Source organism: Lycium barbarum, chromosome 11 (assembly GCF_019175385.1).
Source record: "Lycium barbarum isolate Lr01 chromosome 11, ASM1917538v2, whole genome shotgun sequence".
Lineage (NCBI taxonomy): Eukaryota > Viridiplantae > Streptophyta > Magnoliopsida > Solanales > Solanaceae > Lycium > Lycium barbarum.
In genome coordinates this window covers 18,001,273-18,028,709 of record NC_083347.1, presented here as the reverse complement: position 1 = coordinate 18,028,709, position 27,437 = coordinate 18,001,273, and the positions used below count along the sequence as shown (strand labels likewise).

At 38.6% G+C, this 27,437-nt stretch overlaps 1 protein-coding gene across 6 annotated transcripts; it reads right to left on the bottom strand.

Annotated features, from left to right (window-relative positions):
• On the bottom strand, nt 1–27,177 carry LOC132618222 (receptor-like serine/threonine-protein kinase SD1-8). 6 transcript variants are annotated; one of them, XM_060333284.1, is made up of 9 exons: nt 16,607–27,177; nt 16,373–16,510; nt 16,116–16,284; nt 15,804–16,014; nt 15,473–15,709; nt 3,619–3,726; nt 3,440–3,525; nt 1,447–1,512; nt 1–531 (listed from the first exon to the last, which is right to left on the bottom strand). In XM_060333284.1, exons 1-3 carry the CDS (start codon nt 17,388–17,390, stop codon nt 16,184–16,186), a joined length of 1,023 nt encoding a protein of 340 aa, XP_060189267.1. In that variant the 5' UTR covers nt 17,391–27,177; the 3' UTR covers nt 1–531; nt 1,447–1,512; nt 3,440–3,525; nt 3,619–3,726; nt 15,473–15,709; nt 15,804–16,014; nt 16,116–16,183. The 6 variants fall into 6 exon arrangements, with proteins under 6 accessions (XP_060189267.1, XP_060189265.1, XP_060189264.1 ...); XM_060333282.1 differs by having other exon boundaries at nt 3,619–3,770; nt 15,804–16,001; XM_060333281.1 differs by having other exon boundaries at nt 15,804–16,001.
• Nucleotides 27,178–27,437: the final 260 nt, after the last annotated feature.

Below are 27,437 nucleotides of genomic sequence, written 5' to 3'. Positions count from 1 at the left end.
TGGGCACCCGAACCCATCTATCAAATATTATCTCAAATTCTATCAACTCATTCTAGTATATGGCGGAAGCCGACAAGGCTTTATTTCAGATTTAGGTAATTTTCAGAAAAATTTCGGCAGAGTTTCCTTTGTTTTACGGACTATCCAATATACCCTGCACGCAGAAAATACCAACAAAAGCCACACAGGGCTAACCAAGCAATATATAAACATATGCGGACCGGCCGCCTCGGCGTATAGGATCGCCCAAACAACATATGCGGACCGGCCGCCTCGGCGTATGGGATCGCCCAAACGACATGTACATACATCCATACAGAAAGACCCTAACCCACAAACATGTCCACAGACCTCTAAACAGACCGACAGAATCATATGACGGGACAGGGCCCCGCCGTACCCATGAACGAATATATACAAATGCACTAATAAATATATATACCAAAAGTATAAGCTCCGGAAAGAGAGGAGCACTCCGAATAGCAGAAAGGGTGTCCTAAACAGGTGGATCACCAGGCTGTGCGTCCGTACCTGCGGGCATGAAACGCAGCCCCCGGAGAAGGGGGTCAGTACGAAATATGTACTGAGTATGCAAAGCAGAAGGTACAGAAATAAATCTGAACAATAATCGAATCAGATATATAGAAAATAATACATATCAAAAAGAAAATATCAAAATGTTTATTTCCAAAGTATAAATTATGCATAGGGCACAGGAAAATGTGGTCGCCCGCCTGTCGATGGCGCCACAACACAGCATAACACCAGAAAGTTTCAAATCTCCGAATCCCCGTCACACATCACAACAGAGCATAACGCCAAACATAAGTGGAACCCGGCCCTCGAGCGAGGAGCACGGTGAACCATAATCACAGCATAACACCGGAATGTATCACAAAGCGCACGACAACAGAACCGGCCCGGGAACCGGCGAACGATATCATAGTAGGCACGAGCGGAGTAGTGAGGAATCATATGCATAAAATCATTATTATAAATCCGAAGGATAAGTAAAATAGTCATATTCGAAATCGGAATAATAATTATCACTTTTTTATTCAAAGTTGTCGGATTTACATAAAGGGTGTCGCGGGACCCACGGACGAGTATAGACCCGAACTGAGCCCGCCTATGAAAAACATACCCATTATACATCAAGCAAACTCCTATAAAAATTATTGGAGCGATCCGAACCTCTATGCGAAAAAATATGGCATTCAGAGATTACAAAATTCCTTAAAGTGAACATTTTCTATGCAAATTTCGGAAAGCGATTACTTTAAATACATCATGGTTCATATTTCATAAAAACATACATAAGAGTGCCAAAGAATATATATATGGATCATAACATGCTCGGATCTCGAATTTGGAATTCCCTTAAAGCTCTAATCTAGCCTATGTGAAACTAAGGCATGCCAAAAGAAGGAAGGTTGCTTTACATACCTCAAACGCTCTCCAATATGATCCAACTCAAGATAAATCCAACCTATGATTCGGGCTGCCCAAGGTCTACAAACAAGCCATAAAATGCCAAACATTAGCTAAAGACTTTTTGGGCATTAAATTCCAATTTCGCCCTTAATTCTACAGAAATTCGGGCAGCATTTCCCCTGTAAATAGGCTACCCCGAGAATTTAACTCACTCAAAATCAACAACAACAACCACAATAACCAACCTAGTAACATTGACAACCAATCCGAAAAGCAAAATAATAATGGTAGCTCTCTTCTACGCCATTCGACAACTTCCCAATTATTCAATTCCATGGCTTACTTTAAAGCCACAATATCGTTCGTACATTTGATTATTAACCCAAACCCATACTAATAACATTCAAGAACATTCTAAACAATTCACATAATAATTCCAACAACCCACAATTTTTTTCCATTTTTTTTTTTGCGTCACAATCCACAATATAACGATGTCATTTTCATAAAATGTACAATTCATGTCAAATGCACGACCAACCTCAAAACAGCCCGCAACAATTCACCATATCACTTTGGGACATTAAACTTTCATTTCTAAACTAGAAGTCATCACAACAATCATTAAAACGCTAAGTGACATTAGTGTGTTCTTTGGCATATAGCATGACCCATATTCATCTATCACTACACATATACATATATTGATGATTCTTAGCCATCCTACACACTACAACAATTTAACATGCTACAAGGAATTTATTCAACAACCCAATCACAATACCCATTTACACGGCTAGCACACCCATCACACAACCCACTTCCAATCATACTATATTTCATGATTTCCAACCACTATAAGATACTACAACATGAATATAACCTTCATAACACAAAAACATAATGAATGCTTACCTTCCTTCTTCAACTTTCCAATAGCCTAGGGTTTCCAAAAGATGAAAATAATGGGTTGATCGCTCCAACGATGCTTCCACGCTACTTAGGGACCTCAATATAGTGGGTTTACATCAATGGAATAATTTTAGAGGAGCTAAAAAGAGGGGATGATTTTTGGCCTTCTTGTCCGTGAGCTTCAACGGAGGGAGGTTCTTTCTCTTTTTTTTTTTTTTTTTGTTCAAGTGGAGAATGAAGTAAATGAATTGTGGTCATCTTTTTATCACTTAATGAATTGCACAATTGTCCCTTGACCCACATTAAAGAGTTGTTCCACTCAAAAGATGACACAAATTGTGTGGGCACCACAATCCACTATGCTCGGCCCACATGGAATTTGTGGATGATTTTCCACTTTCAATTTATCACCTTTTGGTCCCAAATTTTTCCTAATTGTCCCATACCAATAAATTCATGCACAACTTATATCTCAAAATAAAATCGAAGGTTAAGAATCCCGACTTTGTATCCCGAAAAAAAAAAATTTGTCCTTAGCTTATCATAAATAAATCCGGATTATTCCACTGTACAAAAATGCGGGTTCTAACACCTAGTCCGCTAATGACATTGTAGGTGGAAGAAAAACATGAACAGTTTAATCCAATCAATAATATATATTTGCATTAAACTTTTCAAAACTTCTTTGTGCCAATAGCCAAGAACTTGACATCTTGTGGTTGAGCTCAAACCGTTACAACATGGGTGGTGTTTGTGGAACATGATCATCACATCAGAAAGTCAATCTCTTCACTCTTCAATTTTCAAATATTCAGTTCATAGGCTATTCGTGAGCAGAAAGGAAACGAGAAAACATTAATTAAACATAGAAGTTCATTCTCTTCTTCCTCTTATCTAGGTATCATCGAGGTAAATGTCATCTCATTTATGGATAAATAATCTAACTGCTGAGATTGCCAGCTGCTGCAAAAAGCAGGTTCTTTTGGTTCAGAGATTGATAACGTTTCGTTGCTTAACATAACAACTATATCAGACATTGTTGGCCTATCAATTGGGATTTTCTTGAACACAAAGAAGGGCAACCAGAATCGACCTTGTTGCTTTGTTGCTGTCGCAGGTTTCCCTTATTTATCGATCAATCAACTCCAACAGTCTTCCTTCTTTCCACTTATTGTATGCCTAAAAAGCCACGTGATTTGAATGATAGATGAAAAAAAGATAAAAAAAGAAAATTAAGTTGGACTAAGTTTTCAAATGAATAAGTATACTTACCCATCCTAAGAGGGAAACGGAAACTTCAGTCACAGAAAAGTCTTGAGTTTCGTTCACCACTAAGAATTTGTAACAGCAGCACTCCACAGCTGAACACATCTGATTTCTCTGAAAATTGACCATATAGTACATATTCTGAACACATATAGCCACTGTGCCAGCATTTTCATAAATCAATCTTCGTTAGATATACAGATGTTGACACCCAATTTTGTCCCTCCTTTATTCCTATTTTTTTTTTATTTCTGTGGGCTTCTAATTTATTGGCGAGCTAAACATTTTTCACTATTAATATCGTTATTTTCATTTTTTTTTTACTATTACTAGCATCACTTTATCACAAATTTCAAAAAGGTTCGTCATCACTTTATTTTCGTTAAATTAATTATACTTTATCAAGTCCTTTATTTTCTACATATTAATCATTAATTATCATAGTATATATTGTACTAGTTATTAAATTAGAAGCCCAAAAAATAATTAATATGGAAGAGGAATTTCAGCCAAATAAATGGCCAAAACTCATCAAGCCCATTATTCCACTTACCCGGTCAGCCCATACTTTAATTAATTCAACCAGCCCATCACTCATTACTCCTCTACCCGACCAGCCCACTACCCTTTCACCCGTCCAGCCCACATATTCTACCCGACCCGGCCCAATCGTCACTTTCATCTTCTAAACTAAACAAAAACCTAATGGCAGCCGCACCTCTTTCCTCTTCTCTCTCCTTCATCCACAGCGTTTTCTCTCTCTCTCTCTCTCTCTCCCCTTTCCTCTTCCTCTCTCCTCCATTTCCAGTAAAACCCTAATCACCTTTCACCATTCAGGTCTTGTTCGCCCACTTTCGTGCAAGCCTTTTGTATTCTTATGTGAATGACGATACCCGTAGAAATCTCTGCTTTTTCAGCCATATCTGAGCCGAATCACGTGACCATCTGCTCAAAAACACTTTCAACGTTCAGATTTGAACGGTCCATTTTGACTCAACTTTGAATCGATTTCATTATCCCGCCCAAATCAAAACCCTAGACTTTAATTTTGCACCTATAAATACCTCTTTATACCTCGACCAGAGCGGGTTTTTTTTGGATAGCAAGAACCACCCAGAAATCCAAGCATTTCACGACTTTCATTTGTTTGATTACCATTCTAACTTTCAGATTGCAAAAACATTCTGTCTTGGTGGACTTTGGCCACGACAAAAATATTCGAATCCATTTGTGTGAAGTTCGATCGAGTGTAGATCGGAGACCTTGACGTCCCCAGTTCACTGCACTCGCAAGAGGAGTCTCGAATGAGACTCGACTTTGCCGCTAGATCAAACAATTGTATTACCTCCTCTCAAGTCAGCCCACCCGCAAAAAAAAAAAAAAAAAATCTGGGTCGAGGCCCATCACAGTGGCAGCGAACAGCAGCAGCCTCAAAATGGGTTGAGCCCATCAATTATATTCGCCCATCTACTTTATTTCATGCATTTAATTTGTAATTACATGACTAACATTTTACTTGTTTTATTTGCTTAGATTAGGTGAACTTTAGCGGAATTAGTGGGGTTGGTTTTAGTAAATGGGTAGGTAAGAACCAATAATTGATTCCATAGTTCCATTTTCTTCTTTTATATTAAATTATCTATAGCACCTATAATATTTATCTATATTAAAGCAATTGATTTTCAAGAGCGTGAAGCCATGAACACATATTTTGAATTATGTTTCATTCTTACTATATTGGAAATCTTAAGGTATTACTGATATATAAACATGAACTCAAATATATTTCATAAACAACTCTTCAAGTTTGAATCAATCACGTACATCTTTTAGCTAGGCGTAGTTAGTAAACATAATAAAAAGGAAAAAGAAAAATCCTATCTTGTCCGTACTCTTAAAACAAAATTAGTCAAGGCCTCCCCTTTTGAGTTATTTTCCACTATGTTTAAAACGTTACATATCCCGCGCTCTTTCAGTTTATAACTAAACTCTTTTATGTATATTATTATTTCTTACAAGTCCTATTTTAAATAGCATTCTTATATATCTATCTATAACTTTAGCAATACTTACAAAGCTATTTTCTTTTCTATAATATTAATTATACTTACACTTAGCCTAATTAATTGTAAGTCTGGTCGGTTAACCATTATTAATGGAATTTAGAGGATGCCTAATACCTTCCCTCTAGATTAGTTGAACCTGTACCTAGAATCATTTGGTTTCGTAGACTTTAAAAATAAAATCAACTTTAGATAATTACTTTAATTAACCTTAGGTGTCCTAATTCACCATAATTAATTAGGTGGCGACTCCCTAACTTTAAATAACCCCGGAATCACCGGAATGTTGTAAACTATTTTGACCCCGGTTAAAATAGGGTATAACAGCTTGGCGACTCCGCTGGGGATACTTAGGTTCTAACCATAACAGACTTAGCTTAATTAGGCTTTATGTGCTAACTTAGTTACTTTATTTGCTTAAACTGTTTTACATGCTATAAATTGCTTGCGTGATTAATTGTTTGTTTGATATAAGCTGTTTAAGTGTCACTGCTTTGATAAATTGTCATTCCGTATCACTTTCCTCCACTCCTGGAAAATTCACAAAAATTCACACACTTAACGCGGTTTCGCGGTTCGCGGCCGTACACTACAAAAATCACCCTTTAGTTGGATCGATCTTGTGGATTTAGTCGATCGGCGGTGCAGTCGACAGCCACGGACTTTCCACTCCCAAGTTGTCCACTTGGGAGAACCTTGTGTCGTAGGAAACCAACTCTTAGTCAACCTAAGATAGAGCTAAACCAACACCCTGTATTAGGAGCATACATTTCATGACCTAGGAGGTTTAATACCCTTGGTGTATTAAACCCATTAGATGACTTTACCTAAAACGTCCAAGTGGGTCCACGACCCCAAGTGACAATAATCATATTTTATGTGCATATTTGAGGGATAACTGTGCCTAAATATTGACTATTTGCTCTAATTAATTAAACTTTAGGAAGGAGGGAATGACTAACGTTTCTTGACAGGTACGGTTTGCATTGCGTACAACAAATGACGAAGATCAAGGACATCACAAATGGAGCTAGAAGTTAGACATAGGAAATTGCATTTACTTTACTTAGATTAGGAAATGCTTTACATTGTATTCATTTGGTATGTAATAAAATTACATTACTTTTGTACTTTATTTCGGGAATTAGAACTTGTTTAATTAGCCAAAAGCAATGGGATGACGTATTATGACACACTTTACCCTTCAAACAAACGTTAGGCCTACCTCTGGCGCAAAGAGGTGACATGCATATTAGGACTCGTTATTGTTTGATATACTCATTTACATTTGTTGACAACTTGTTTGACTTTACTTGATGACTTATTTGCTACATGACTTACTTAACTTTACGTGATCATGACTTTGCCTAGATGTGCTAATGAAACTAATATCATTTGCATTTTTTATGTTTCCTTTTTCTTTTATTTTATTCCCAAAAGAGTTGATTCGTGTTGACATTCGAATTGGCCGATCACCCTTACCTCACAAGGTCAAAGACGTCATCATTACCTCGACGCAGTTGGGCTGTTCAAGGAAAGAAAATCATTATGTCTGATCCAGCCGCACCTATTTTAACTGGTTTGGAAAACACCATGATCTCTAGTGATCCCCCCGAGACTTCCGAACATAGGACTACTATTCAACATGATGAACATATCGCCCGCCTGACTCAAGAGATTGAGGATCTGCGTGTAGGGACCTGACCAACCTATCTGTTACACTTCAAAGTCCACCTCCTGAACCCAGAACTGTCGCACCAAACCCACCTCGTTTTCCATCACTCGAATCTCCAGTTCCTGAACATTTTCCTCCACAAAACAATGCACCTACCAACAACAACTTCCCTCCAAGCACCCTTGCAAATCCACCAAATTTGTCATTCGTCTATACTCCTCCACAAAGTCAACCACCCACCTACACTACCTATGCTACTCCAAATCCCCCACCCGCCAATCCACCAAATCAACCGCTAGCTCACACTCCTTATATTCCTTTATCCACCAACATTAATCCACCACCTGCAACTACTCCTCTAAACCCACCAAACCAACTACCAACAAACACCACTTATAACACACCATCTCCAGTCCACAACACTCCCACTGTCCAAACTTATCCAACCCAGCATATACAAGGGGCACATTTTGTCACTCCTAATGCGCAATATATTCCTCCGGTATATGCAACTGAAACACAAGCCTTTACTAACCCAGTAACGGTCAGGTTCCAGCCTAAGGTAGATCAATGCGAGGAAATAGAAAAAGAGGCAAAAGCAAGGGCAGATGATATGTTGTTAAAAGAGATCCACAGTCTCAAAGAAGCAATGAGAAACCTTCAAGTTTCTAGGGGAAGCAAGAGTGTAGAATACGAATTACACTCGGTTCGCTGAACCCTTGGCTCAATTGTTTGAAAGACTGAAAGCAACAGGCGTGACACAACCGATTGAAGGGAAAATTCTCGATCCTACTCCAGGATGGTTTGATGGTTCCAAACGTTGTGCATACCATTCTGGAGTTGCTGGGCACAACACTGAGGATTGCTATGGTCTCAAAAACAAAATTGAAGCCTTGATTAAGGAAGGAGTGATCCAACTCACTGGAGCTCGGCCCAATGTGGACAACAATCCTTTACCTACTCACGACAATGCTAACGTGAACATGATAACTGTTGAGGAAGATGGGGATTTGAAAAGAAACATTATGCCCATTGGAAAAATGGAAAAGGGCATGTCATCAACATTTGTTGCTCCCGTGGGAACAATCCAAAAATAAGCACCAATGAAGATTGCTGCTACAACTACTCACAACACCGAGACACCGACCATCCAGGGTGCCGAACCAAGAGAAACTCTGAAGAATTGGACTTGTGCTCCGTCCCTGGTTCGCCGGGAGTCTTGGTAGATTTGAACATGTAGTGAGTTTTTTGTGATAGCACGATTTTAAAATTGAGGCTTAAATCGTGCCCCAAACTTTTGTTGCTTTGCCTCATCTTTTGGAAGCTTAAATTGCAAAAAACTATGAATGCATTTCTGATTTTCCTTAATCATCTATTATTGTTATTTTCTACTTTATTTATCAAATCTGCCCACTCTATGATTGTGACATAAAATGAACGAATGACTTACGTCTCGAGAGAGTAACCAAGAAAACTAGAGGACAAGACAAGATTCCACTTGGAAGAAATTGAAATAGTCAACAGACAACGAAGACATTAAAAGACGACATTAGATTAGACGGCCTAGTTTGCAACCTTTCCTTTAATACACTGTACGAACTACGCTGACTTGATTCCCGTGGTGGGATACGTAGGCAGCCCATATAGGGTTCGGTTACATTATAACTGAAAATCCAAAAATCCTTATGTAAGGAGAACTACACATGGCCTGATTCCCTCGGTGGGATTCATAGACTATCAACATACGGGTCAGTAATACTTAGGTACAAATCCAACAAACATTTTACCATTTACATAACAGAACTACGCTGACCTGATTCGGATACGTAGGCAATCCACATCGGGTTCGGTCCCTTTATTAGAAAATTTCAAATCATTGCTATGTACCTTCCGAACTACGTTCTGACCTGATTCCCTTGGGGATACGTAGGCAACCTATACAAGGTGCGGTCACACCGCAACATAGTTTAACATACTCCCACGAGGACAAAAATGGGGAATATTTTGAAGAGATATAGACAAAAGAACGGTTGGACATCGATAACATTAAGACTATTAGACAGGAAGTGTTATAGACAAATGACTTTCCAATTGTTTCAGAAGTGTCACAATCTGAAGTCGGCAGAAACATTTTACAACTTACATACATATATTTACATATATGTCTTTCCTTATAGACGTATATTTACGTATATATCTTTCCTTATACATATACTTACATATATACCTTTCAAATGAAACACTTTCTTTCAATTGTTTCACTACTATTCATCTATCGAGACTTGAACGGAGATCACGAGATCCAAATAAACAAGACAAATGGAGCACCGACAACGTCAAACTTCGAGTCAACACGAATTAACTTCCCCCTCCCCAAACTAAGAATTTTTTCTTTGAGCGCGGGAATTAAAAGACCACGAGACCGACAGTCAAGTCCATCAATCATGGCCGAAAACATCATTTGGCTCATTGTGGCCTCGCCTTAAAAGCCAAACAGCTTTATTCCCAACTTTATCTTTAGTTTTATTTTATTTTTATCACAATAACTTTATGACTTTATATACCTGTTTTTGTAGGTTGACAAAATTGAAGGCGAATTAAATCAGGATCACATGTCATTAATTCGCCTATCACGATACCATCAACATTATCAGCCAAATGACTATTCTATCACTTTACTCCATACTCCATCAATTATTTTATCATTCACTTTGCCTACTTTAACCACTTTACCCTGAACTTTACAGGAATCAACATTAAGTCTCCGAAGACAACCGGAGACATCATTCGGCTATTCAACCTCTTCCGCATTAGCCAAACGGCTACACTATCACTTTACTTTACCAATTATCATTTACTTTACCAACTTTAACGACTTTATCCTGAACTTTACAGGAATCAATATTAAGTCTCCGAAGACAATCGGAGGCATCATTCGGTTATTCAGCCTCTTCCGCATTAGCCAAACGGCTACACTATCACTTTACTTTACCAATTATCATTTATTTTACCAACTTTAACGACCTTATCCTGAACTTTACAGGAATTATCATTAAGTCTCCGAAGACAACCGGAGACATCATCCACTTTATCTACTTTAAACAACTTTACCCTGAACTTTACAGGAATCTACTTTATCGTTCACTTTACCAACTTTAACGATTTTACCCCGGACTTTACGAGAATTTTTATCAAGTCTCCGAAGACAACCGGAGACATCATTCACTTTACCAACTTTAATGACTTTACCCCGAACTTTACGGGAATTTACATCAAGTCTCCGAAGACAACCGGAGACATCATTTACTTTACCTACTTTAACGACTTTACCCCGGACTTTACGAGAATTTTTCATCAAGTCTCCGAAGATAACCGGAGACATCATTTACTTTAACCTACTTTAACCCGGACTTTACGGGAATTTTCATCAAGTCTCTGAAGACAACCGGAGACACCATTCACTCTACTTTAACAACTTTAACCCGGACTCTACGGGAATTTGCATCAAGTCTCCGAAGACAACCGGAGACATCATTCATTTTACTTACTTTAACCACTTTACCCGAACTTTACGGGAATTTGCATTCACATCATATACTTTACCTACTTTAACGACTTTACCCCGGACTTTACGGGAATCTTCATTAAATCTCTGAAGGCAACCGGAGACATCATTCACTTTACATACTTTACCCCGGACTTTACGAGAATCTTTATCAAGTCTCTGAAGACAATCGAAGATATCATATGGCTATACAGCCTCATTTGCATAAGCCAGCCGGTTGCACTCTTATTTTACTTTCGACTTTATCAATTACTTTATCATCCGCTTTAATAACTTTACCTTAATTTCACAGATATCATCGAGTCCCCGAAACAACCGGAGACATCGCATGGCTACACAGCCTCACCTACATAAGCCAAACGGCTATACGCTTACTTTACTCTTTATTTTATCACTTTACTTTATCATCTACTTTACCTGTTTTAATGACTTTATCTTAAATTCCACAGACATCATTTATCATCGAGTCCCGGGCGACAGCCGGAGGCCTTATTAATATCATTAAAATCTCCAAATACAATTGGAGATATTATTACATCCTCGGCATACACATCATATATTCATTCAAGTACCTGAAGACAACCAGAGACAACATTTGGCCACACTGCCTCATTATAAGCCACACGGCTTCACCTTCATTCCCACATTCATATTTATTATCATTTTACACTCTTTATAAGTTTTACATTTTCAACTTTACCCCAGACATTATTATTGATTTTGACATGAATTTCGGTTTTGACAGAAAGTACAATCTACATACAGAGACACAACACAACGTGGAACTTTATCTTACGCAATGAACTGGGGCAAAATTTGCTGAAGAGGAATATCAAACTCACAAGCAAAGGTCACAGATCTACTCTCGAACCCGACTCCGCCTACGTCCATAAACACGTGATACGTAGGTTAATTTCTCTTTCATATCCACCGCTAAAACTCTACTCAATCAACTCTTTTCACAATCTTGTATCCCTTTCTATATCCGGTCTCACCATAATTCAACGCTGGGGCAAAAGCGTAGCGTAGGTATCGATCCGTTTCTTTCAAACCACGTACAACTTGATTCTCATAGAACTCGAGATATGTGGGCAAATCGAGACCGGGTTCGGCCATAACTCCTTTCACCCCATAATATTTTCCACCAATTCTCCTAAACCATATTTTCTCAAGTTCTTTCGAGTTCGTATTCGTTGGTCGAAACAAAATTGGCTACTACGTCAACTTCTTCGCCCGAAAACTCTTACATCGTCTCCGGTCGAAGAGGGGCATCTGTTGACATCCAATTTTGTCCCTCCTTTACTCATATTTTTTTTTTATTTCTGGGGGCTTCTAAATTTATTGGCGAGCTAAACATTTTTCACTATTAATATCGTTATTTTCATTTTTTTTACTATTACTAGCATCACTTTATCACAAATTTCAAAAAGGTTCGTCATCACTTTATTTTCGTTAAATTAATTATACTTTATCAAGTCCTTTATTTTCTACATATTAATCATTAATTATCATAGTATGTACTAGTTATTAAATTAGAAGCCCAAAAAATAATTAATATGGAAGAGGAATTTCAGCCAAATAAATGGCCAAAACTCATCAAGCCCATTATTCCACTTACCGGGTCAGCCCATACTCTAATTAATTCAACCAGCCCATCACCCATTACTCCTCTACCCGACCAGCCCACTACCCTTTCACCCGTCTAGCCCACATATTTTACCCGACCCGGCCCAATCGACACTTTCATCTTCTAAACTAAACAAAAACCTAATGGCAGCCGCACCCCTTTCCTCTTCTCTCTCCTTCATCCACAGCGTTTTCTCTCTCTCTCTCTCTCTCTCTCTCTCTCTCTCCCCTTTCCTCTTCCTCTCTCCTCCATTTCCAGTAAAACCCTAATCACCTTTCGCCATTCAGGTCTTGTTCGCCCACTTTCGTGCAAGCCTTTTGTATTCTTATGTGAATGACGATACCCGCAGAAATCTCTGCTTTTTCAGCCATATATGAGCCGAATCATGTGACCATCTGCTCAAAAACACTTTCAACGTTCAGATTTGAACGGTCCATTTTGACTCAACTTTGAATCGTTATCCCGCCCAAATCAAAACCCTAGACTTTAATTTTACACCTATAAATACCTCTTTATACCTCGGCCAGAGGGGTTTTTTTTTGGATAGCAAGAACCACCCAGAAATCCAAGCATTTCACGACTTTCATTTGTTTGATTACCATTCTAACTTTAAGATTGCAAAAACATTTTGTCTTGGTGGACTTTGGCCACGACAGAAATCTTCGAATCCATTTGTGTGAAGTTCAATCGAGTGTAGATCGGAGACCTTGACGTCCCCAGTTCACTGCACTCGCAAGAGGAGTCTCGAATGAGACTCGACTTTGCCGCGAGATCAAACAATTGTATTACCTCCTCTCAAGTCAGCCCACCCGCAAAAAAATAAAAATAAAAAGAATTCTGGGCCGAGGCCCATCACAGTAGCAGCGAACAGCAACAACCTCAAAATGGGCTGAGCCCATCAATTATATTCGCCCATCTACTTTATTTCATGCATTTAATTTGTAATTACATGACTAATATTTTACTTGTTTTATTTTCTTAGATTAGGTGAACTTTAGCGGAATTAGTGGGGTTGGTTTTAGTAAATGGGTAGGAAGAACCAATAATTGATTCCTTAGTTCCATTTTCTTCTTTTATATTAAATTATAGGGATAAGGCATCATTACCCCCTCACCTAGTAGCGTTTTTGCTACGACACACCTTATCTAATGTTTGGTCCTATCACCCCCCTAAACTATTTAAAACCGTAATATTTTACCCCCTAAACGCTGACGTGGCAAGGAGAGTGTGTTTCACTCTCTTTGAGAGAGTGAGAAACATAAAAAAGGGGAAAACTTAATTGTTTTTCTTAAAAATCTGTATTTTCTTAAAATATGAATATAAATCTAGTTTTCCACATTTTAAAAAAATAATTAATTTTTTCAAAATTTTATAAAAAAATCAGTTTTTTTTTTTCAAATTTTGACAAGAAAAACACTTTTTCCGGATTTTATTTGAAAAATAAAAGTGTCATAAGAAAATGAAATCATGATCTTTTAAGACGTTTTAAAAAAATAATCAAAGCTTTCCATATTTTTAACAAATCCATTTTTCCATATTTTAAAGAAAAATCAGTTTTTTAATTCGCGTTTTCAGTTTTTTTTTTTTTTTTTTTAAAACGGGTTTTAAAAATAAATTTTTTAAAAGAAAAATCAGTTTTTTAATTCGCGTTTTCAGTTTTTTTTTTTTATTATTTAAAAAAACGGGTTTTAAAAATAAAAATTTTTTAAAAAAAATCAGTTTTTTAATTCGCGTTTTCAGTTTTTTTTTTTTTTTTTTTAAAACGGGTTTTAAAAATAAAATTTTTAAAAGAAAAATCAGTTTTTTAATTCGTGCTTTTAGCTTTTTTTTTTTTTAAACGGGTGTTAAAAATAATTTTTTTAAAAGAAAAATCAGTTTTTTATTGTTAAAAATTGACACGTAAGCTGATTTTTTTTTAAAAAAAAGAAAATAAATAAATGCACATGTGGCAAGGAGAGTGTATGTCACTCTCCCATATGAGAATGGGCATCAGCGTTTAGGGGGTAAAATATTACGGTTTTAATTAGTTTAGGGGGGTGATAGGTCCAAACATTAGGTAAGGTGTGTCGTAGCAAAAACGCTACTAGGTGAGGGGGGTAATGATGCCTTATCCCTTAAATTATCTATAGCACCTATAATATTTATCTATATTAAAGCAATTGATTTTCAAGGGCGTGAAGCCATGAACACATATTTTGAATTATGTTTCATTCTTACTATATTGGAAATCTTAAGGTATTACTGATATATAAACATGAACTCAAATATATTTCATAAACAACTCTTCAAGTTTGAATCAATCACGTACATCTTTTAGCTAGGCGTAGTTAGTAAACATAATAAAAAGAAAAAAGAAAAATCCTATCTTGTCCGTACTCTTAAAACAAAATTAGTCAAGGCCTCCCCTTTTGAGTTATTTTCAACGATGTTTAAAACGTTACATATCCCGCGCTCTTTCAGTTTATAACTAAACTCTTTTATGTATATTATTATTTCTTACAAGTCCTATTTCAAATAGCATTCTTATATATCTATCTATAACTTTAGCAATACTTACAAAGCTATTTTCTTTTCTATAATATTAATTATACTTACACTTAGCCTAATTAATTGTAAGTCCGGTCGGTTAACCATTATTAATGGAATTTAGAGGATGTCTAATTCCTTCTCTCTAGATTAGTTGAACCCGTACCTAGAATCATTTGGTTTCGTAGACTTTAAAAATAAAATCAACTTTAGATAATTACTTTAATTAACCTTAGGTGTCCTAATTCACCATAATTAATTAGGTGACGACTCCCTAACTTTAAATAACCCCGGAATCACCGGAATGTTGTAAACTATTTTGACCCCGATTAAAATAGGGTATAACACACGAGACAATGACATAAAAACTCAGAAACCACAAATCATAAGCGATTATAACTTACTATGTACCAACCACTCGGCTTGTATTGGCCTGTGTTTGATCAGTCCCAAAAATCCTTGCCATTCCAAAGTCTGATATTTTAGGGATCATCTCTTGTCTAGCAGAATGTTGCTTACCTTCAAGTCCCTGTGTATGACTTTTAATCTTGAGCATTTGTGTAGGTAAAGCATTCCTTGAGAAATTCCTTCTATTATCCCCAAACGTGTAATCTAATCGCGTGTAATCTTCAAAGAAGGGTCTAAAATAAAAATAAAAAGGAATATCCAATTAGCCAAGGGAAATAAGAAACACAAAGTTATGATTCTCACAAAGACAATAGTAATGAGTATAACCGAAAAGAAATTTGTCCAGGCTGCAAGTTGGCATATACTCATAGATCAGTATCTTCTCCTCTCCTTCAACACAGCAACCTAAGAGGCTGACAAGATTTTTGTGCTGCAATTTTGCAATTAGCTTCAACTCATTCATGAACTCCTCTAGTCCTTGTGATGACCTCCTGCTTAGCCTTTTGATGGCTGTATCTCCAAACTCTGCCAAAACACCCTAAAAAGCATGTTTAAACCTACATCTTCCATACTCATGAAAGAAAATGAGACAGATATCTCAAAATAGCATCAGTAAAATATTAACACAGAATTTAACACCTTAAACACAGGGCCAAAACCACCTTTTCCAAGTTTGTTTTCTTCGGGGAAGTTGTTTGTAGCCTCTCTTATTTTCTGCAGGCTGAACTGTAGCAACTTAATATCGCTTTTCCCAACTGGATATAAACTAGACACGGACTAATGAGAGCTTTAGTTCCATCCTTCCAGCCTAGTTTCAGACAGAAAGCAGTGTAATCAATACGAAATTTGAAAATCATTACTAGTGTTCATTTACAATTAAGAAGTATTTGACACACCTCGTCTTCTCAAGTGCTTTATTTTGAAGATAAAGGCAAAGATACCAGTAAGCACCAAGATAGAAGATATTGCAGAAGCAATTGTGGCAATGAAAATTTTGTGTCTTTGAGCTGAATCCCCAGATCTACCAACAGTTACTGCATCCAGAAGATGGAAGGTGAATAAAATTGGTTTACTAGACCAAAGACGTAAATACTCGTTAGTAGAATTGATAAGGATAGACGTGAAAATACTTGGCTCACAGCCACGAACGCGAACATGCAGAGGTCTGGCGGTGGAAGAGTTGTGGCCAAGGTCCAGTAAATCTCCAATCCTTATTAAACAGGTGCTATTTGAATATGCATTAGCTGTGCATGAACTGTTCCTAATGCACTCGGTTTCACAGTCCTTAATGCTCATTTCTCCAAAGAAGATAGTATGATCTGGTACCTTCATACTCTCGTGCTTCAAAAACACATCACTACTATCACATCCCAATGCTACTTTCCTGGCACAACCTCCATTCCATTTTCCATTTGCCCAATCTTTTGAAAATTTTGGTTCAAATCCGGTTAAACATCTGCATAATCCACTATATCTAATCTCACAGCTGTCAAATGGACCACAGTGTGCATAAAAATCACAAAGAGTTCCTGGTGCCTGAAATACAACTTTCCACGTATTAGCAATCAGAATCCATGCCAGCACCTGAAGGTACCTGCTCGGACTCAAAATGATACTTAAAGTGACTGAGCCTTTGGTGTAACCATAAATAAGAAATACTCCACTATTTCCAGAAACAACAGAAGGATACAATGCAACTCCTAGCATATTCCCTCCAGAGTATTCGTTATTGTACTCAAACCTATAAGAAATACTGTTCTGCTTCCAAATGTAAAAGGGCGGATGCCCTTCACGCTCTATTCCAAATGAGAAATTTCCCGGCTGAGGATCTTCACTACTTGTCCCTGAATTGATCAGAGTTCTTTGACCAGTAGTTCTATAACTTCTATTATAACCAAGTTTCATCTCAGGCATTAATATATCTGTAGGATGTTTAAAGGTCTCCTACAATGTATTGGACTCACCATGTCTCATGAGAACAAGATTTTCATTTTCTAACAGTGCTCCTGCAGTAGAATTTGAAGCTAATCCTGGTGTGGATGAAACATTTGATGACCAAATGAGTTTACCCTTTGCATCAAGAATCACAAAATTTCCACCAACACCAATAGTGAAAACTGCAGTACAATTCTGAGGGATTGGAGATTCTCCGTTAGCAACCCAAACAACGGTTTGTTCAGGGATCGTGTTGTACCATATGCCAAGATAGGCGAAAGTAGAATTGCCTGGAGTGAAGAAGCCTAATGCAAAGCTTCCACTTGCTGAAACCATTTTCTGATTATCAGTGATTACTTTGCCAACCCTGACACTGTCTTGGCTTGCATGACGGGTAAGCAAGAACATGAGAATACTAGTGCAACAGCCTGGACAGTATCCAACTCTATTTATTTTCCAAAGTACAGCTCCTCCTCTGCTCCTGGTTCTTTTTATTTCCCATGTTTTGCCTTTTTAGTGTTTTAGTCAAGAAAATGCATCTTGTGGCCCATGTCTCCAACTTCTACCATGTTGTACTTAAATAAGAGTATGTTCTTTAGTACCAACTCTTTTAAACAAAGATTCTCTCTCTTTTAATAGACTGAGAGGATTAAAAAGATTTGCAGTCCCTCTCTGTCAAAGTATATGCACACACAGTATTAACACGTCTCTAAATATTAGATAATGACACAAAAGATAACCTTTAGCAACACATTTATGTGTAGAAACGATATTTATTAAAACTATGATTTCATTTGTATAGAGTGTTGAAATTGAACAAAGTAGTGGTTTCCGCCCTCTCAGACTCTCTACGTGAGGGGATTTCTCAGGTCCTTTAACCGCTATCAATCCTTCAAGTATTTTTAGGTAATGGAAGAGAATAATGTCTCTCTTGGCCCCATTTCTGATTTTCTATCTCTTGTATGCATATGTTTTCCTACTTTGATATTGTCTCTGGTTGCAAGAAAATGAGAATACAAGTGGAAGAGCTAGTTAGGACAGTATCCAACTCGTGTTTCTTTCTTTTTCAGTATGTTTTGCCTTTTTAGATAAACGATTAGTTTAGAAACAGTGAACCTTGTCTCCAGTTTTTTGTCAAGTTCATCCCACATGATTCATTTAACTTTTCTTTGCCGTTGCGAAATTTCCAACAAAATTCTATCTCTAACTAATGATTGATATTTTGATGTAAGTTCTTCTCACCTTCAATACTATATGTAATTCAAGAATTACTTAATATGTTATCTCTGGTTCGGAAATTAGCAAATATTCCCTCTCTTCCAAAGTAAATGAAGGGTAAGGCTTTTGCTCACAAGCACATTCGGGCAGTTGGTATACCTTAAAAAGTTAGGATAAACTATTAATACTCGGTAAGCAGAGATCGCTGTTCCTTGGATGATCTAATTTTCCTTTCTTCTCATACATTTTAAATGGATACGTGGTTGTGCCTTAATCTATTTGATAGAAAAAAGAAATATATAAATATGCTATGGAGAAACACCTGATAATCAGAGGTTATATGTCTACTACTATGAGTATCACTTGATTGAATAAATTTAAGAGATGAACACAATAAATTTGGACCGGAATCAGATATTTGGGAGAGAGAGAGAGAGTTTATATATTTTTTGCTATTACAAGAGTTCTTGACATGAGGAAGCCAACCCCTCAAAAGTGGGCAATGACCCTTATTTATAGTGTTGCTTCATGGGCTTCATGGGCTTCATACAATATGAGAAACTAAAAAATAAAGAAAAACTCTGAAACAGATTAGGTTGGGTTAGGTTGGCCGTACGGTCTGACACCCGTACGATTGGCAGTTGAACATGGCAGAACGTTATCGACGCGTGGCAGTCGCGCAACGGATCTCCCGGACCAACGACCACGATCAAACTGACTAACGGCCACAATCAAACGGAGGAACGACCTTGATCAACCCCGGAGGAACGGCCTTGATCAAACGGAGGAACGGCCATGATCAACTCGGCTATGGGAAAACCCGGACCAAATAATGTCCTTCCCTCTCTTCCTTCGATCTCTGGTCATACTGGTTTAACACACATCCGGTCCTGATTCTCGAGGCTAAAAGAGTCGAGGAAGAGGCTAAGGGTGCCCTCGGGTCTGACTCCGACGACTCTGAGCGGACAGTGTCCGAACCCTCCGGATCCAGCCATGCCGGATAGATTAGGGCCTGTACTTAGCCTTTTTATTTTTTGCCTTTGTAGGAGTCTCCGATGTAAAATCCTTCGTATAAATAGAATATGTATTTTCCTTGATTCTTTACTTTGTTTGAATGTTTGTTGTGACTTCCGACCGAATATCGGCTGTGCCTAAATATCGGCTTTTCTCTTCATCTGGTACATTTTGTCCGGGAATTTTATGCATTTTTTGCCCGTGGGACTTATCTTATGCTTTGTGAATTCAGACGTCTTTGAATCACGACGGACATTTTTAGGGCCGGTATTTTTCGGCTACCTGAATCTCAGCCTTAGCTGAATTTTGATGTAAAAAGTCCCTGTTCGTGGGATTAATGATTTTGGCTCGGATCACTATGACCTTGCTGTTTTTGTCGAATTTCGACCGTAGTGCCCGGTATCGGGTATATGAATGAAGTAATGCCGAAATACGGCGGTAATCATCGGGGTAAAGTACATCCGAGATATCGTTATCCAAACTTTTGATAATTTTTGCATTGCAAGTATTTATATACATGAGAATGAACTTTTCCCTTCTGCCTTTGCCGTAGCAAATACTAAATGGACACGATTCATTCTGATCGTTTGGTCCTTACATCGGAACCTAATGCATAAGGTCCCGTTCTTGGTTTTGCCGTAGCAAATATTGCGTGGACACGATTCATTTTGATCGTTTGGTCCTTACATCGGAACCTAATATTTTAGGTCCGGTTTTATTTTGTTGAGCTCCTCCGATTTCCGCTAACCGGGGCAAACTCTGGAGTGGGTATTATAGTCCCCTAGCGCTTATCCGAGCTGCAAGATCGGGTGAGTGTTATTAAGTCCCCACTAGTAGGGTGTGACCCCGAGTATCCGGACATTTGTCCTTTATCTTCGTCGAGTAACACGTTGTACTCGTTGCCTCATTAAAAACCTTGTCGGAAAACCCATTTTGGTTCAAAACCGTACTAAGGTAAAGAGTGCAACATGTGTTTTCAGATGTAGATTATTTTCTTTACCCGGTACTCGACTTCCTGCAAAAAAGAGAGGTCAAATAGAAAAACACGAGGAGTCCATACCTTAGCAGTAGTATCTCTTCAGATGAGCCACATTCCAGTTATTGCGCAACCGTTGCCCGTCCATGGATTCCAACTGGTACGATCCTTTACCCGTTACCTCGATTATCTTGTACGGTCCTTCCCAGTTCGGACCCAGTTTTCCTTCGTTGGGATTTTTGGTGTTCAAGGTAACTTTTCGAAGCACCAAGTCCCCAACTTGGAAATGACGAAAATTGGCTCTCCGATTGTAGTACTTTTCCACTCTCTGTTTCTGGGCTGCAATACGGACCAACGCGTTTTCGCGAAGTTCATCCGTGAGGTCGAGTTTTACGGCCATGGCCTCCTCGTTTGACTCCTCGGTCGTATATCTGAACCGGAGGGTCGGTTCGCTAACTTCCATGGGAATAAGGGCTTCATCCCCGTAGACCAACGAGAAAGGAGTTTCCCCCGTGCTTGATTTCGATGTGGTTCTGTAAGCCCACAACACCTCCGGTAATATTTCCCTCCAGTGATGCTTTGATGCTTCAAGTCTTTTCCTCAGATTTTGGATTATTGTCTTCTTCGTGGATTCCGCCTGTCCGTTCGCACACGGGTGATATGGAGTTGATACAATTTTCTTGATCTTCAACCCTTAGAGGAAATCGTTAACTTTGCCGCCCACGAACTGAGGACCATTATCACAAGTTATCTCGGCAGGGATGCCGAAACGACAGATGATGTGATCCCATATGAAGTCAATGACTTCCTTTTCTCTGATTTTTTCAAAGGCCTGCGCTTCAACCCATTTGGAGAAATAATCAGTCATAAACAAAATAAAACGGGCTTTACCTGGTGCCCATGGTAATGGATCGACAATGTCCATTCCCCACTTCATGAAAGGCCAGGGTGACACCACCGAATGCAGCAACTCCCCGGGCTGATGAATCATCGGAGCATGTCTCTGACACCCGTCACATTTTCGGACAAAATTCTTTGAGTCTTCCTCCATCCGGCTCCAATAATAACCGGCCCTGATAATCTTTCGGACCAGAGCATCAGCACCGGAATGATTGCGGCATGTTCCTTCGTGCACCTCCCTCATCACATACTCCGTTTCTCCGGGACCCAAACACTTGGCCAGGGGCCCGAAGAAAGACCGTCGATACAATTAGTCGTCTACCAAGCAAAAACGCGCAACTTTGGTCCTTAATGACCGTGATTTTTTTGGGTCATTCGGGAGCTTTCCATCACGCAAGTAGTTGGTGTACTTGTTGCGCCAATCCCAAGTTAAACCCATTGTGCTTATTTCGGCATGTCCGTTTTCTATCGCCGTGTTCAACAAGTGCACCGTAGTCCCGGGGTTGATTTCTTCCCCTTCGACCGAAGATCCCAAATTCGTCAATGCATCGGCTTTGCTGTTCTGCTCCCTCGGTATATGTTGTATGGTCTATTCTTTAAACCGGTGTAGTACCACTTGGATTTTTTCCAGATACCTCTGCATCCGTTCGTCCTTGACCTCGAAGACGCCGTTCACCTGGTTTACGACCAAGAGTGAATCGCACTTTGCCTCGATTATTTCGGCACCCATACTCCGAGCTAACTCCAAACCTGCAATCATAGCCTCATACTCGGCTTCATTGTTAGTCAATTTAACAGTTCTAATGGATTGTCGAACGGCATCCCCGACCGGGGTTCTAAGGACAATTCCTAGCCCGGAACCTTTAAGGTTCGAGGCCCCGTCCATATGTAGCGACCAAATACCTGGGGCTTTCCCCGAGGTTAGCAGAAGTTATTTCTCGACCTCGGGGACCATAGCCGGGGTGAAATCTGCCACAAAATTGGCCAAGATCTGGGACTTGATGGCCGTTCGAGGTTTGTATTCGATATCATATCCGCTAACTTCTACGACCCATTTAGTTAGTCTACCCGATAATTCCGATTTATGCATGATGTTTTTTAAGGGATAAGTAGTCACTACACATATCGGATGGCATTGAAAGTAAGGCTTGAGCTTTCTAGAAGCACTTACCAATGCCAATGCCAATTTTTCCAAGTGGGGATAACGAGTCTACGCATCCCCCAAAGTTCTACTTACATAATAGATAGGGAATTGCGTACCTGATTCTTCTCGGACCAAAACGCCGCTTACCGCTATCTCGGAGACAGCAAGGTAGAGAAAAAGCGGAGGGCTGGACAAGTATCTCTTTAATTCTTGTAAAGCTCTTTGGCACTCCGGTGTCCAAACGAAGTCGTTCTTCTTCCTCAGTAAAGAGAAGAAACGATGACTCTTGTCCGAGGATCTCGATATGAAGCGACTCAACGCCGCTATCCTTCCGGTGAGCCTCTGTACTCCTTTGACGTTATTCACCACCTCGATATCCTCGATGGCCTTGATCTTGTCCGGGTTGATTTCGATCCCCCGGTTTGACACTATGAAACCCAAAAATTTACCGGACCAGACCCCGCAGGCACATTTTTCCGGGTTGAGCTTCATGTTATACTTGCGGAGCACGTCGAAGGTTTCCTGCAAATGTTTTAAATGGTCCTTTGTTTCCAGGGACTTGACCACCATGTCGTCAATATAAACTTCTATTGTTTTCCCTATTTGTTCTTCGAACATCCCATTAACTAGGCGTTGGTAAGTTGCGCTGGCATTTTTTAATCCAAAAGGCATGACATTATAACAGTAAGTCCCATATCGGGTAATGAAGGATATTTTCTCTTGATCCTCCGGGTGCATCCGAATTTGGTTATACCCGGAGTAGGCATCGAGAAAACTTAACATCTCATGCCCGGCCGTTGCATCGATCATTCTATCGATGTGAGACAACGGAAATGAATCCTTCGGGCATGCTTTGTTTAAATCCTCGTAATCAACACACATTCGAAATTTATTACCTTTCTTCGGCACCACTACTACGTTAGCTAGTCAGTCCGGGTACTTTACCTCCCGGATAGAGCTTATTTTCAAAAGCTTTGTTATCTCGTCTTTTACGAAGGTGTGTTTTGCTTCCGCCATGGGCCTTCTCTTCTGCTTCACCGGGGGAAACTTCTCGTCTAAGCTGAGCTTGTGAGTTGTTACTTCCGGTGGTATACCTGTCATATCTATATGGGACCACGCGAAGCAATCTGCATTAGCTCGAAGAAATTCAATTAACTTGTTCCTGAGCTCCGAGGTTAACCCCGTGCCCAGGTATACCTTTATGTCCGGTAGGTATTCGAACAAGATGATCTGCTCCAGCTCCTCTACTGTTGACTTGGTCGCATCCGAGTCATCCCGCATGACGAATGACCTGGGTACATCGAAATCATCCTCTTCATGCCCTGGGTCCAACCCCGTGTGCTTTGATTGCTATTTGGCGTTCGGTCCTCCGGTTGGATCTTCTTCCTTGTGATCCGATTTTTTGGGCTGAGGTATCGCCTCCTCGACCGCGAACATCTCCCTTGCAACGGGTTGTTCACCTCGGATGGTTTTTATCCCCTCCGGGGTTGGGAATTTCAGTAACTGATGCAATGTTGAGGGCACGACCCTCATGCTATGTATCCAAGGTCTACCCTATTATACCCTATTTTAATCGGGGTCAAAATAGTTTATAACATCCGGGTAATTTCGAAATTTTTTAAAGTTAGGAGTCGCCACCTAATTTTTTATGGTGAATTAGGACACCTAAAGTTCATTAAAATTATTTTCTAAAGTTAACTCCGTTTTACTGTCTACGAAACCTAAAGATTCTAAGTAAGGGTTCAATTAGTCTAAAGGGAAAGTATTAAACATCCTTTAAGACCCATTAACAATGGTTAACCGACCGGACTTATGTTAATTAATTAGACTAGAAAAATACCAATTTTACATTTTAAATATTTAAGAAAATAGCTTGCAAATATTATTAAAGTTATAAATGGAAATAGATATATACTATTAAAATAAACCTTGTAGGAAAAATAATAATTTGCATAAAAGCTTTAGTTATAAGTAGACTAAAGAAAGTACGGGATTGAGCCATGTTTGAAATATATTTGAAACAACTCAATGATTAGATATTAATTGATTTTAGCAAAAATATAGTGAATGACTAGATAAATGGCTAGTGTAAATTTGAAAGTAACTTTATAACTATTCCCAATGTTTCCCTTCCGATCTGATCTCGGTATATTATTAATGGTTAATTTGCAGCATTTTAAAAGGTTTATTAATTCATTCTTTTCAATATTTCAACATTCCTAAGTCATATGCACTCAGCACATATACATATATAATGTAGCGTGCACAGGTCATCAGTGGAGGCCTAGGTGTGATGTTAATCCTTCTTTGGAGTTAACAGCCTTCTTAGAGCCATAATATGAACTAAAGTAATTCTATATTATACCGAAATAATGTCCAACTAGCCTAATTGATCAAAAGAAAGTTCTCCTAGACTCATGAAAGAGACCAAAGTATTTTCACTATTACCAAAGCAACATCCTAATTAGACTACTAAAACAGGTTTAAAATCAACAGTCTTAAACCAAACACATATGAGAAAACAAGCAATTAATCAATCCTAATGCAATTGACGTCTTTATGCTCCCCTCTTTTAATTCTGCTGGATGTTTTCGAGAGGGGAGTGAATCCAATGCGGAATGAATGAGGGTTCTGAACCTAGCGGCAATATCAAGTCTCAAAATGAGACTTCTTGTGGCAACGAAAGTCTTTGACGAAGACCCCAATTGCTCCCGAAGTGTACATGTCAAACAAAGAAAGAAAATGATGAAAATTAGAAAGAAACCCGATTAAAACAATTATGGAGGATAAAGGAGAAATTTAAAGGACTTATGCTAAGAACCAGTACTTTTACAAATCACGCTAATCAAACGACGGAGATGCTTAGCTAATCATTAACCAACTGAAAGAGATTCGGTATTTCGTGAACTGGTATTTTCTTAAGCTAAAACAGGGAGCAACTTTGATTCATTAAATATAAATGCCAAATGATGTACTTTACACGTCTTTAAGAAAATAGAGATGGCAAACCATTAAACTCCACCGCTAACAATTAACATGATTCTTCAGTAGTGTATATCACATAGTATTAACACACACCACATATCTTTACAACAGCCCACCTAATTGATTGTGCATTACATTAATACCAGTCACCAAATCCGACAATATAAATGCCACAGCCACAAACTTAACAGAACAGTAGACACCAAAACCGAATAGGATAGTTAACAACAGTAGCTTCATAAAGCGTAGAGCCCTTTTAGACAAGTACAAAAGACAGCTACAAAGGCCGATCCCTATTTAGTGTTACCAAACTTCTCAACGAATTGAAGGAAGAATTCCACACGCAAACCAAATATTTCAAACAAAAACCCATATGTTTATGAGAATTCCCTCACTAGACAAAATCTTAGAGCTGGAATCAGAAGCAAAAAGCAGAGTATTTTCACTATTCCGAATTTGATCGCAGATAGACATACAAAATTTCTTTCTTAGTATTATTATCTTTACTCGGCTTGGGTTAGGATTTTAGCTTAAATCGGAAACTATGTTGAGGAACACTATTCAAAGGGCACACAACAATTATAACTGAAAGAAAAATAGCAATTACAGGTTCACCCAAAAAAAAATATCCAAACTTGTCTTCAAAACATATATTAAATTTCTCTAGAATCTAGAGCAAATCTCAAGTTCAAGGTCACCCCTTGTTCTTGTTATATCCAGTAATGAACAGGCCTAGATCATATAACGACAAGCATGAGGGGTGTTCGACGTCTATTCTCGCAAACAGGTGTCCAAATATCAATACATGCATCAAATACACGACACTAACATTCCAAAAGGGAATGAATTTACAAGAGAGAACTATGATTCATGACTCTATCCCAAACGGGCAGGTTCATTACACTAACCAAAAAAAAAAAAAAAGATTGTAGCTAATATTCACTGACCTTTTGTGCGTGCAGTGAACTGAGTGTCGATGGTCTCGGATTTATCCTCGACTCCAAAGTAAAAGCCGAATTTATAAAAAAAAATGAATAATTTAACACTCCAAATGAGTGTTTTCAGATATAGTGATAGAAATATGAATACTTCAAGAGGGGTTAGGTAAATTGAAAGAACTCTCCCCTCAGCTGAAGATTTAGAGATGTATTTATAGGGTGATTTTAGGGTTTCATTTGGGCGGGCTGTTGAAATCTAAAATTCGAAATTGAGTCAAAGAAACCTGCTAATCCGAACGTTGAAAGCCCTTCACGTGACTTGCTTCAGATGTTTGCCCGAAATGGACCGAATTTCTGTTCTTTGTGAAGCTGTTGTGGTTGAAGCGAGGAAAGGGAAATCTCTGCCATTTCAACGACAGGACAGACGCAGGTAAAGCAGATATGGGACAAATTTTGCGTGGAAATGGCGTGGGCAAAGCTGTTCAACAGCTAAAGAGACTGTTTTTTGCTAGAAATGGGGGGAGAGAAGAGAGAGGGAGGAGAAGAGATTGAGGGCTGCGGCTTGAAGAGAGAGACAGAACCCTATGTTTTTCATTCGAGAAAAGGACAAACATATCCAGGTTTAAAATAGTCCCTTAACTATGCACTTAACGATTTTAGTCCTTTAAGTTTGTTACAAGTTAACAAAAACGGTCCCTTAACTATGAGAGTAGGTTCAAAATAGTCCCTTAACTATGCACTTAATGGTTTTGGTCCTTTAAGTTTGCCATAAGTTGACAGTTTTAGTCTCGACAAAATATTCATCGAACTCTATTTGTTAGATTTGACGAGAACTATGAAAAAAAGGGAAA